A 12402-nucleotide genomic window follows, 5' to 3' on the forward strand; every position below is an offset into this window, starting at 1 on the left:
TAAAGTTTTGCTACTCTTCGTACTTTTTCAATATGCACATATGTTTCCTCTCTATCATGGATGATCTGTATCTTAATGAAGAGGTGAGAATTTTTTCATACATGTAATGTGTTCATAAAGAAGATCTATATTGAGAGATGGCGATGATGAACTCATAGAATCAAGGAAGGAAGCTTTGATGATAGATGATGAGCTACGGGAAGCGAAAGCGGAAACCGAAAGGTTGAAACGTGGAGAGTGCAGCCACTTGGAAGAGATACCACTGCTTCTTTTAGAAAAAGAGGAAGAGGAGCGCAAGATAGAATCAAGAAGCTTCAAGAAGAGGCAACAGAAGGGGAACAAGCATTCCGACAAGCGAAGCTAGATACAGAGACCCGGCACAGGAAGGAACTTGGGCAGTTGGCTGCTAATCTGGAGGCTGCGACTACCAAGGCACAGCAAGCTTCTACAGAACTGCAAAAGATAAAGCAAGGTTCCGCAAAAACACTGGCAGAGCTTGACGCCAAACTGGCCAAGAATACTGCGGCTTTAATGGGAAAGGAACAAGAGCTGTCAATAGCCACAGAAGCTCTTGCCACAAAGGTGGCTGACTTCGAAAGTACCTCGAAGGCTCTCTCAGAAATACAGCAGAGCCATAGCAACTGTTCCAAGAAGATCAAGTCACTAGAAATCGATTCGCGAGACGCAAAAGCTATCAACAACGCCAGCCGAACAAGCACCCATGCGGAAGCTGATAGAATGAAGAAAGGAATCGCAAAAGCTACCGCGGATCTCGAAGCACATCTCAACGAATCAGAGTGTAATGATCAAGGGTTGGAGAGGAAATGCCGTATGTTTGAAGGCAGATACTCCGAGCAAGTGGTTGCATCTGCAAAAAAGGAAGAGCAACTCATTCGAAGTGTGGTCGAGGAACGGCGCTCCCATGATCGAGTTTTGGAATTGCAGCGAGATCTCGAGAAAGAGGAGAATGAATTTTTCGAATTCGAGTCGGCTTTTCGGGATCTTCAGCATCAGTTTGGTGTTGATCACGAATGATGGGGTAGTGGTAACGTTCGTGGAAGAATGGAGTGGGGGAATGTTGATGCGGGGTTATCACGTGTTTGATTGATTTTAATTACGAATAGGTAATGATGGAGATATGTTAGGTATTCAAGAAGATAATATCATGTAGAGTCATCGGCCTCCTTTTTGAATAAAATGAAGCATTTGAGAACAAAAATTGGTTCTAGATGGAATAGCTACGGTATCACGTGTGTATGCTCATTCCGTGGCTACAGCATTATGAGGCTTGCATTTCATCTCACTGCATCATCAATCGGACCTTCAAATACTCAAGTAAGAATCAATGTGTATCGTGATTGATAATTTCATTCCATCACATTGAATAGTTGATCGGATGATTTTCTTTCTAGTTCACCACATTTCTCTTGTTATTGCTCTTGTAACACCAACCCACGACGGCCTCTTCTTCTTACTTGCGGATTTCTCGGTCAATCAATAAACCAATCGTCTTGGAAGGAATGCGGGGAAACGCGAATCCATTCTATTGCGGGGGAACAGCTAGGAATAGCCAGGAATAGCTCATGAGTGTGAAATGGCAAGGGCCATCAGTCAATCTAAACCCATGATGGAAAGCTAAAATAGCTGATTGGCAAAAGAGAGTTCCATTGAAAGTGTCCTTGAATTCTCATTTTCATACAAAAAGATCAGATCCCAACATATCAGCCTGTTTACATTATAAAGGAAACCATGCAAAGTAGGTAGGTAGACAGGTAGGTAACCATTCCTCCATGTATCCCCAGTTTTAGATACGATTACGCTGCACCTTTCTTCCGTCTCATATATATGATACGATCAATCCAAACAATCAATCCTATCGAGAATATCTACTTCATTCACGCAACGCTCTTTCCATTCATTCGGAAATGGTACCACAAGACGGTAGAATTCATTGTGACAGATGATCTAAACATTCATTCCCCGTTCATGCAATCCTAACATTTACCATATTGCTTCTTCTTGAATTCATCGGCCTTTCTAACCTGCTCCCTTACAAGAACAATTCTTCCTTTCCCTAGAACACATCCTACCAACTTCTCTTCTTTTTCTCTTTCTCTTTCTACGAAAACAATTTGTACAATTACAGATGCGGGTCTAGAAGATGACCTGGCCTTCGACAATGAAGCCGATACTTAGATTGTGTCGTGCCAATAATTACTCAGAAGTACTCTCGCCGAGTCCAAAGACTGGTGGTAGTCTTGGTATGTTTTCATTCCCTGACGTTCGCTCTAGCTCACGATTTCGTATATCAATTACTTGATTAAGACTAATATGTATTTCTCATAGCTACTCACGTACGATCACTCTATCCAACAAACCAGAAAAAGTACAAGAGATATACATCGGCAACTACTTCTTTTACCACATCTGCTGCCCCGAATACCGCATCTCTTTCTACAGCTTCCTCTGCTGCTGTTACGCCGGATCCAATTACCACTCCATACTCGAATTTGACAGTTGGTATAGCTCGCGAGACATATCCAAACGAAAAACGAGTTGCGATTACTCCGCAAAATGCACAATTGTTGATTAAGAAAGGATTCTCCCGAGTTCTTGTTGAGCGAGGTGCTGGAGCCGAAGCTCAATTCACAGATGAGGCATATGAAACGGCGGGAGCTAAAATAGTAAGTAGGAAGAACGTTTGGTCAGAGAGTGATATTCTTTTGAAGGTCCGCGCACCAACTGTGGAGGGACCTAATAATGAAGTGGATTCGCTCAAGCACAACGCAACTCTTATCTCGTTCTTATATCCCGGGGTAAACAAAAATGTCGTGGAGAAATTGGCGCATCGAGAGGTTACCTCTTTCGCGATGGATATGATTCCTAGAATTTCCAGAGCTCAAGTCTTCGACGCTTTGAGGTATGCATCGCTTCCAGATCGCAATTAAGAGACTGAAAGCTCACATACTACCGTGATTAGTTCTATGGCTAATATAGCCGGTTACAAAGCTGTCCTAGAGGCTTCAAATCATTTTGGTCGTTACATGACTGGTCAAGTCACTGCTGCTGGGTAAGTATATGTCAATATGTTGCTAGCGTTGTAGGCTAATTTAGTGACTTTTAGAAAGGTACTTCCTCGAGCATCCGCTTTTAGTTGACGTCATTAATTTATTTAGGTTCCTCCTTGTAAAGTACTTGTTATCGGTGCTGGTGTGGCTGGTTTAAGTGCCATTGCAACAGTAAGCATATGATTCTACTCTGTGACATAGATATTGATGGTCTTCCTAATTAGGCTCGACGCATGGGAGCAATTGTACGTGGATTTGACACCAGATCAGCTGCACGTGAGCAAGTCCAATCATTAGGTGCTGAATTCATCGAGGTAGATTTCAAAGAAGATGGATCTGGCGCCGGCGGTTATGGAAAAGAAATGTCCAAAGAATTCATGGAGGCCGAGAAAAAATTATTCATGGAACAATGTCGTGAAGTTGATATTATCATTACCACTGCATTGATTCCCGGCCGTCCTGCTCCTAAATTGATTCACGAAGATGTAAGCATTCATAGACGTGAAATTGTTGAAAACGATCTGATCAAATCCACAGATGGTTGCGGCAATGAAACCTGGTTCTGTCATTGTTGATTTGGCAGCAGAAGCAGGTGGCAATTGTGATGTCACTGTTCCAGGTCAATTGATTGAACATAAAGGAGTCAAAATTATAGGTTTGTGGCATGATTTGATAAATTCCGAGGCAAAGCTAATTTGGTTACAGGATATACTGATCTTCCTTCTCGACTACCAACTCAATCTTCCACCTTGTACTCCAATAACATTACTAAATTCCTTCTTTCTATTGCCCCTGAAGAGAAGCAATTCGGGATCGACCTCAAGGATGAAGTAGTTCGTGGTTCAATTGTCACTCACAATGGAGAAATCATACCCACTGCACCACGACCAGCTCCGCCAGCTCCAAAAGCTGCCTCAGCCATCGATGCTAACGCTTCAGCTGCTGATACTGTACCCTTGACTCCTTGGCAAAAGCAAACACGTGAAGTCGGAGCTATCACCGGTGGAATGAGTCTCGCACTTCTTCTTGGCAAAGCAACTGGGCCTTTATTTATGAATAATGTCTTTACATTTGCACTGGCTGGATTGATTGGTTACAGAACTATATGGGGAGTTGCTCCTGCTTTGCATTCTCCACTCATGAGTGTAACAAATGCGATCTCAGGTATGGTCGGCGTAGGTGGTTTCTTCATCATGGGAGGTGGTCTTGTTCCACATACTATTCCACAAGCTCTCGGAGCTTTATCTGTAATGCTTGCATTTGTAAATGTTTCTGGCGGATTTTTGATTACAAAAAGAATGCTAGATATGTTCAAGCGTAAGTACTATACTCGTTTCCAATGTTGACTTAGCTGACTCTTTACAGGACCAACTGATCCAAAGGAATACCCATGGTTATATGCTATACCTGCCGTTGTTTTTGGTGCCGGGTATATAGCCGCCGCATCTACTGGTATGGCTGGGCTGGTACAAGCAGGATATATCACTAGCAGTCTTCTGTGCATTGGTAATTCCACTTTTTGCATTTCGTACTGAAACGATTGCTAACTTTACTAGCATCATTATCTGGTCTTGCTTCTCAAACGACGGCACGTCAAGGTAATCTTCTAGGTATTTTGGGTGTCGGAGTAGGTATACTCGCATCTCTTGCCGCAGTTGGATTCCCAGTTGAAGTGCTTGCACAATTTGCTGCTGTTGCTGGTTGTGGAGCTATCATTGGTAAGTAATCGCTGATATTTTTCATGGAGAATATTATTTAACTAACAAATTTTCGTGATAGGATTGAGAATTGGACGACGCACTACAGCAACTGATCTACCTCAAACTGTCGCCGCACTTCACTCTGTGGTAGGCCTTGCTGCTGTTTTAACCAGTTTCGGATCAGTCATGGCAGATATTGGTGATATATCACAACTTCACCTCATAGCTGGATATATGGGTGTCCTCATTGGCAAGTAAAATCACTTTTCATTATGCTCATTTTTTTGCTGATATCTCCTAGGTGGTGTTACGTTCACCGGATCGATAGTAGCTTACCTTAAACTTGCCGGTCGGATGTCTTCCAAACCAATCAGGCTTCCAGGTCCCAAACATTCAGTCAACTCAACTCTGCTTGCTCTTAATATGGCCAACATGGCAGCCTTCATTACTTTTGCACCTGCTGCGCCAGTGATAGCCGCATGCTGTCTTGGTGGTAATGCAGTTCTTAGTTTTATTAAAGGTTACACAACTACCGCTGCTATTGGTGGAGCAGATATGCCTGTCGTTATTACTGTGCTCAACGCATACTCTGGATTTGCAATTGTATCTGAAGGGTTCATGCTCGACATGCCACTATTAACAACAGTTGGCTCCTTGATAGGAGTTAGTGGTTCAATCCTATCTTCTGTCATGTGTGTTGGAATGAATCGATCCATCGGAAACGTTCTCTTTGGAGGAATAGCTCCTAGCACGGAGACTGAGCATAAAATAGAAGGTCAAATCACCAAAACCAATATCGATGAAGTCGTGGAATCCCTCGAAAATGCCGAAAGTGTTATCATCGTTGTTGGATATGGGATGGCTGTTGCAAAAGCTCAATATGCTATCAGCGATATTACTCGAATGCTTAAGAGTAAAGGCATCAATGTCAGATTCGCCATTCATCCCGTCGCAGGTCGCATGCCTGGTCAATGCAATGTTCTTCTTGCAGAAGCTAGCGTACCGTACGATATTGTTCTCGAAATGGATGAAATCAATGATGACTTTGGAGAAACCGATGTAACACTTGTCATTGGGGCAAATGATACTGTTAATCCTATTGCTCTCGAACCAGGCTCTAGTATTGCGGGTATGCCTGTTTTACACGCGTGGAAGAGTAAACAGGTGATTGTTATGAAGAGAGGTATGGCAAGTGGATATGCTGATGTGGTTAATCCGATGTTTTATATGCCGAGTACGAGGATGCTTTTTGGTGATGCTAAGGATAGTTGTGATGGTAAGTTGTTTGATCCTATATTATATACATCTTTTACTGGATGCTAGTGTTTGAGCTCTGCACATGGAGTGGTTGCTAACTTGGGAATTAGCTATTAAAGGTGCACTCGAAGCGAGAAATCGCATGTATGATGTCTGAGTGACTCTAAGCGAAATAGCCGTTAGTCCTCTAACAGTTACTGGCGAAGCTTCTTTCAAAAAACTTCCTTGCTTTGTCCGGTAGATACATCAAACTGGGTATATATTCCCTCAAAACTCGGTTGGAGGGATATGACTAAGTATTAAGGGTTAAGGGAGGTAATTTGTCTATAAGTGAGTTATTTGGGCGTCGAATATGGGTTTTGGGTACAAACAGATGCAGAGTCGGAGGGAAATAAAATAAGAAGAGAAGTAAATGATAAAAAACATTTGGTAGATGCTGATGATGATGATGATGATTATGCTAATACTGATGATGATGATGATGATAATGATGATAATGATATTTGTTGTCTTACCTATTGAGTCTTTTTTCCAATACAGTCATGTTTTGACGAATGTGACGACTGAGTGTATTGGCTGTAGAGTCAGTGAGGAGATACTTTTGGTTAGAGTTTTGAGGGGCTTTCTCGGGATCTCAGAAGGGGTATGGTTATACTCGGGTGATGCTTAGGCTGTTTTACTTTTTGGGAAGGTGATTCCTTTCAATTTTTGAATATTGCTACTACATATATATGATCGATCCATTGATGCAACAAAATTTTATTTATTATCATTCTCTGCCCCATCTTAATAATTTACATAGAATTATACCCCAATCAGATTAATTTATGTGGTGTTGTGTTGTATTGAATGGAGATTAAATGTAGTAGAAGTTCTGGACATGGAATCGATATATCACTAGGTGTAATAATTTTAGAATTGAAATCGAGACTCAGTAATGAGTGACAATATTCCGCATTGAAGTGAAATTTTTCTTATGTTAAAATTTTGTAGACCTTTGAATACCATCTCCAGATCCAATAGTATTTGATAATTACTGGTTGATCACAAATTTATTTCAGCCTACTATGGGAAGCCAGCACCGACCTTCGGAGGGGATCGATCCTACATGTACACATCAGTGGAAGATCAAACATTTGACCCAGAACGCTTCATTGAAGTAAACGGGGTCACATCTCTTTCCTGCATCAGCAAGATGCTGGCATAAAAAAAAGGGAAGGCGGCGCCGCAGGCACTGTTCAAAAAGCACATGCAACAGTGGAGAAGTCGAGAGTTCGCGAATCAACACGCTATTTTTGACTTCGCTGTGCTCGGTGTGCAAAGAACCTATCATCATATGAATTTGATGATAGGCTAAAGAGGTTGAAGTCTATCTCTTCGAAATCGGCCGGTCGGTCAAAGGAGTGATATACAAGAAAAACGGGGCACCTATTTGTGATGCAGTAAAGAGCTTTGACGAAGCCGAGTCCAAGTTTTGAGCAGCACCAGCTGTCCGAGTGCAAATTCTTGGAAGCAGAGAAAACATAATCAGAAAATACACGAATATACGTAAAATTAGCAATAACCTTGACAGATACGCGCTCATTTGATATGGGGAGGGTAAGTTAAAATGACCCACTAGAGTAGACGGAAAACGCACCAGAATAGTATGAGATCCTAACAGCGATCATCAAGACAGTCGTCTTTACCTGTAATACGCATAATTTTTCGGCAGAGAGCTCTTCAGTAAGGTAACTGGTCTTACTTTGTAAAAGATTTGACGACCTCGAAAATCTCCATTGAGTGGTCATTCACTTTGAACTCCAAGGAGATTAGAGAGCGCGTACCCAGCCATGAGGAGATGGCAACCATGAAGAGTGTTCCCCAAGCACAAACAGTTCCGTGCATACAGGACTGGTCTAACTATGCCGTGTCTGAGGTACCACCATTGGTCATAAACCTGATTTAGAGTGAGCAGGACAAAATGAAATAATCATCTCATCGGATGACATGAGCTAGAAAGTGGTTTAAAAGCTCCACCCATACGCGAAGGCGACCAATCGATGGGAAGCATAGAGATAAAACCGAATCGCTTCGAATGGAAATGCTAGGCCGCTTTATCACAGATGATGAGCCCTGCATGAATGGCATAGATGTTGCATTATACCATGAAATCTCACGGTCTCGGAGAAAGAGGTTGATCTAGGTATAGTTAGTGTATCTATCACCTCAACCTGCATGGATCAAATCAACATACGCATACTGAGGGTATACTGGAAGTATATAGGCCCGGATTCAAGAGGGACACATCTCAAGAGTCTGAGACTCAGCCTATCTCCTATTGAATGAACGTTTGTAGGGGCAATCATAAACCTTAAGAGAGAAACAAAGGTCGCTCATGTGCGTGCTCCTGAGAGCTTATGGTGCTTCTTTCATGTATTGCCAAGGGATTAGAACGAACGATCACACGCAAGATCAGTCAAATAGCTCTTTTGAGGGGTATACTAAGCCCTCAACACAAAGATGCCCACTCCAGACGTTCAACTTTAAATCTATTGGCGGGTATAAGATGGCTTTGATAATTAAAAGCAAACAATCTTTGTAACGATTGACATACAAAGATATTCTGACTCTCTACTTGAAACATGTTAATCAAACAAATTCCAAAGCAAGGCTAGTCAAAACAAACCATCCTGTACCATCCAAAAAGTTCGACACCTCCCAATCAAGATTGATCCAAACCCTACCCTTACGTCAGCTCTCAGAACTTTTCCAGGTAACACACAATCAATACTTAAGTGACTGATAATCTTATTCACCAGAAGATTCTTTTCCCAAAAGCACATATTTGAGAAAGGTAAAAAGACGACGAATATTGCACAGTCCAATCACTAGCTAGCGCGTACAGCGCATAGTCTGAACGCAAAAGCATTTTGTAAGACCACAACCATGTACGTGTTACCATCAACACTGTATGGGATGAAGGCCCCTCGCTGATGACGATCCAAGCCGAATAATCCAAAGGTTCGCCAGGCAAAAATTGTTATCCACAGATAGTGAAAAGAATGATCGCCGCAGCAGCACGAGGAGCACGTCTTTAGATCATTTTATGCTTTAATTTGAGCTTTGCAGAAGCTCACCTGAATTCAAAGATAATAAGCTAAGCTGACTCATAATTCTAGATGCGATGGAGCATTTCACGTGAAGAAAGCTATATCACTGATATCGACCATTTCGTTAAAGATAGGTTTGATATTTATTCCTACCTTTTATGTGAGCCATATATAGGGTATAGTCAACCCTCAATTGATGGTAATTTCGTCAATGTGAGCTTAGTTTGATGTAAATTTTATCCATTCATTGAAGGCAGCAAAAGAAAGCTCGCAAAATAGTGATCTGATTGCAGGGACAATTCATTCTACGAGTGTGGGGTGATCCGAAACCAACACGGCTCGGGCCACTCATGTTCTGAAGTCGGTAAGCCGAACCGCAGGTCACTTTGCCCAATGCGGAACTAACAACAAATTCATGTTGATAATCCCCAAAGAGGTTGAGTAGAGAGATTTCTGGTATCTCGAGAACTATATAAAGTAAACTGTTTGTAAAAGCTATGTCGTATAAAGCTTATACTATATCCTTGCATATCTCTATTTCAAACAATCGAATCACTAATCAATCCTTTGCAACCAATTGTTCGGAACATCGATATGACGGACGAAGATTTTTTGACATGGCTACAAAACAGTATAGATTATATGTTTCGCAAGTATGATTTGCTTCAAAGTGCATTGATAACCCCGGGATTCACAGGGGACAAAGTTGGGGACAGGGAAGAGAAGAAGGAGTACGAGGGCAATCGTACCTTAGCTCATATTGGAGACAGTATTGTTCCATTGGTTATACGACACAAACTGCTTCTTATTGATGGAGTGTCCCGTGGTATGTTTTAAACGGCAAATCTTATGATATCTGTTGTCCTAACGTCGAAGCAAGCCGTGGCGAGTGATAAATCGACATCAATCACTAGCAAGAAACACCAGGAGGAAAGGGCAAATCTCCTTGGAATTGCGGCTCACTTGAAATTGAATAAACGTTTGAATGGAAAAGCGAGCTCTAATACACTGCGTCGAGTACTTTGCTCAATAATCGGTGCTGTCTGGCTGGATTGTGGTCAGAACTTTACAATCATAACGAATGTTGTACATCGTCTTCTGTAAGTTGTAAATAACATTCTTGTAAAACTGTGAGAATTTTAATCGATAATTTTAGGATCGACCCGTTGATTTATGATGAAACCACAACAAGAGGTTTCTCTGAAGGTGCAGCAGACATTGTTCCAGGATTTTTTGACGACTGTATATACAGCTATGAAAACCAGAGCACATGTTCAGCAAACGATTCGTTAGAAATGTTAAGATGCGATCCGATCGGCGATCATAATGATTTGCAAATGTTCCGTCAGTATTTCATAAAACATTTCTTTGCTTGAACCTCATGCCGTACGCTGACTCGAATACAGTAGACGATAACTTTCTAGATACAATCTTTAGTCCTGAGGTTACGAACTTTGATCATCAACAGCAGGATGCTTCCACTCCAAAGGAAACAGAACAGGTCACATCTCTGGACACAGCGTATTTGCTTGACCCAACGTTCATCCCCGTTCTTCCCAGTGGCTCAGTCCATAGTCCGAACAGCAGTCAGTCAATGGCTATCTCCGAGGCTGAAAATGCTTCTACGGCACCTATCAGAAGAAGAAAAAGAAAGTCGTGCATGAACAGCGCTAACAGTCGAGTGTCAATATCCGATTATCTCAGTGAATATATGAGAATCGAAAAAGAGCGATGCCATAATTTGGGCTTTTCGTTTACCCATAATGACTTTGATATGGCGATGAAAATAGCTTCTCCGGGTCTGAAGCTAGACGACATCATATTCGATCAACTGAAGATGCTATACTTCGCGATTGGGAGTGGGGAGTCACTGGTATCTCTGAGAAGCCTGCTTGAAATCAGACGCCGCCCGATGGCCAGACAACAGTGCAAGGAAGCGTATTCTTTAACGATAGTAGAAAGGATGAAACAAGTTGAGCATCTTAATACGAAGATTGCTTATAATATTTTCGAGAGGAGGTATCATATTTACCATCTCTATAATGACAGTCGCTCGTTCCATAACAAAACTAGTGATGGGTTTGTTAACACCACGAGCCAAAGTATATTGATAAATAGTGCATCGAGAATGGGTAATCCTCTTAATCTTGATGAAAGCCAGGTCACCAAAAAAATGCTCCATCTGTTGCATCCTGACTTAGATCATGGTTCTACAGAATACCAAAAAAAACTTCGAAGCATCAGCAAAATCAGAAAGCTGGGCGAACGATTCGAAATTTTGGTTAGGAAGTTCGGGTACGGTATAATCGGATTGCTACCATTACCAGTGGACGATCTTACTACTGAGTCAGCGGTTTGTACCAGTGACAGTCTGTAAGTTGCTCTCAGCTTAGGTGTGTTCTGATAGCTGACTACATAGTGTTTCATCCAGCAATGACGCTGTGTTTCTATCATTTGTCCAGTGCCTTGATAAATTAAAAGGCAAGATTCTGAAAGATATCAGCTCTGCTGTTTGCCCGATTGTAACAGTTCTGTTTGAGAGGAAATCAGATCCGTTCTGGACATTTCCTATCGAACAATTTGATACGAAGCAAATCTTGCAATGTTCTAGTGGGTCACAACAGCTTCTAGATTTGGTCTCTGGTCAACAAGACATCAATTATTTTGGAGCAATTAGGGGTGTGGATAGTTTCTTCGCATGCGTAGGTGAGAATAGCTTTGGTGTATGCGAATAAGGATGGATGTTTGACTGCATTGATCATTTGGCACTGGCAGTCTTCACAGTTCCGTAATAGCTTCGTAGAGAACCGATCACAGCAAAAATAAATCGGTAGTTATCATGGAGTCGAATGACTCTGATCGCTCGCTACATCCTGTTCTCTTCACCAGATTCTCGATTTTGTCTGTGAATTGATTTTTGGTGATCCATACATTGAATTGGCTTCATTTTCAGATTCAAACCAGCACTACTTACCCTTACCGGCACATTACAAGTAACGTGGTACCAGTGGCCCTTGTGATTGATGCTGTTGGTAAGCCTGAGATTAAGCTTCTGAAGCACAGCTCGCGATTATTTTTGGTAGCTAATTTCAGACTTGGCATCACCAAAAAATTGATCACTGTAGGCACCGTCTAAAATAAATCTCAAACTTTCTTCGGGAGTTAACGCTGATGTGTGGAAGGTAGTTTGTGCTAAGGTTGTCCGCACTTCCCCACGAGCTGCAAGTCATTTCGTAGAATCCTCGAACTCGGTTTGCAATTCCTCAATCAATACTGGTAGTTGAT

At 41.9% G+C, this 12402-nt stretch overlaps 3 protein-coding genes across 3 annotated transcripts; all 3 read left to right on the forward strand.

The window, feature by feature from the left end:
• Positions 1 to 178: 178 nt before the first annotated feature.
• Positions 179 to 1035, forward strand: EAE97_008286 (uncharacterized protein; the record flags this gene model as incomplete). Its single annotated transcript, XM_038878800.1, has 2 exons — positions 179 to 222; positions 276 to 1035. The coding sequence occupies 2 exons, from the start codon at positions 179 to 181 to the stop codon at positions 1033 to 1035; spliced, it is 804 nt and encodes a 267-aa protein (XP_038730480.1).
• A 685-nt stretch (positions 1036 to 1720) lies between these two features.
• Positions 1721 to 6438, forward strand: EAE97_008287 (uncharacterized protein). The gene is made up of 13 exons (XM_038878801.1): positions 1721 to 2261; positions 2347 to 2920; positions 2981 to 3070; positions 3129 to 3153; positions 3177 to 3239; positions 3293 to 3553; positions 3606 to 3723; positions 3774 to 4385; positions 4434 to 4574; positions 4625 to 4786; positions 4848 to 5006; positions 5070 to 6044; positions 6136 to 6438. Exons 1-13 carry the CDS (start codon positions 2162 to 2164, stop codon positions 6180 to 6182), a joined length of 3327 nt encoding a protein of 1108 aa, XP_038730481.1. The 5' UTR covers positions 1721 to 2161; the 3' UTR covers positions 6183 to 6438.
• Positions 6439 to 9711: 3273 nt separating this feature from the next.
• On the forward strand, positions 9712 to 11852 carry EAE97_008288 (uncharacterized protein; the record flags this gene model as incomplete). The annotated part of the gene is made up of 5 exons (XM_038878802.1): positions 9712 to 9943; positions 9998 to 10217; positions 10274 to 10461; positions 10524 to 11490; positions 11537 to 11852. 5 exons carry the CDS (start codon positions 9712 to 9714, stop codon positions 11850 to 11852), a joined length of 1923 nt encoding a protein of 640 aa, XP_038730482.1.
• Positions 11853 to 12402: the final 550 nt, after the last annotated feature.

This window comes from Botrytis byssoidea (assembly GCF_014898295.1).
Source record: "Botrytis byssoidea strain MUCL 94 chromosome Unknown BBYS_017, whole genome shotgun sequence".
Lineage (NCBI taxonomy): Eukaryota > Fungi > Ascomycota > Leotiomycetes > Helotiales > Sclerotiniaceae > Botrytis > Botrytis byssoidea.

Bases quoted from the DNA above. Each gene is read 5' to 3' on its own strand.
- EAE97_008287 (XM_038878801.1), top strand. From the start codon at position 2,162: ATGACCTGGCCTTCGACAATGAAGCCGATACTTAGATTGTGTCGTGCC. The intron at 3,724-3,773 runs GTTTGTGGCATG...ATTTGGTTACAG, and splicing joins TAAAGGAGTCAAAATTATAG to GATATACTGATCTTCCTTCT. The intron at 6,045-6,135 runs GTAAGTTGTTTG...CTTGGGAATTAG, and splicing joins TGCTAAGGATAGTTGTGATG to CTATTAAAGGTGCACTCGAA.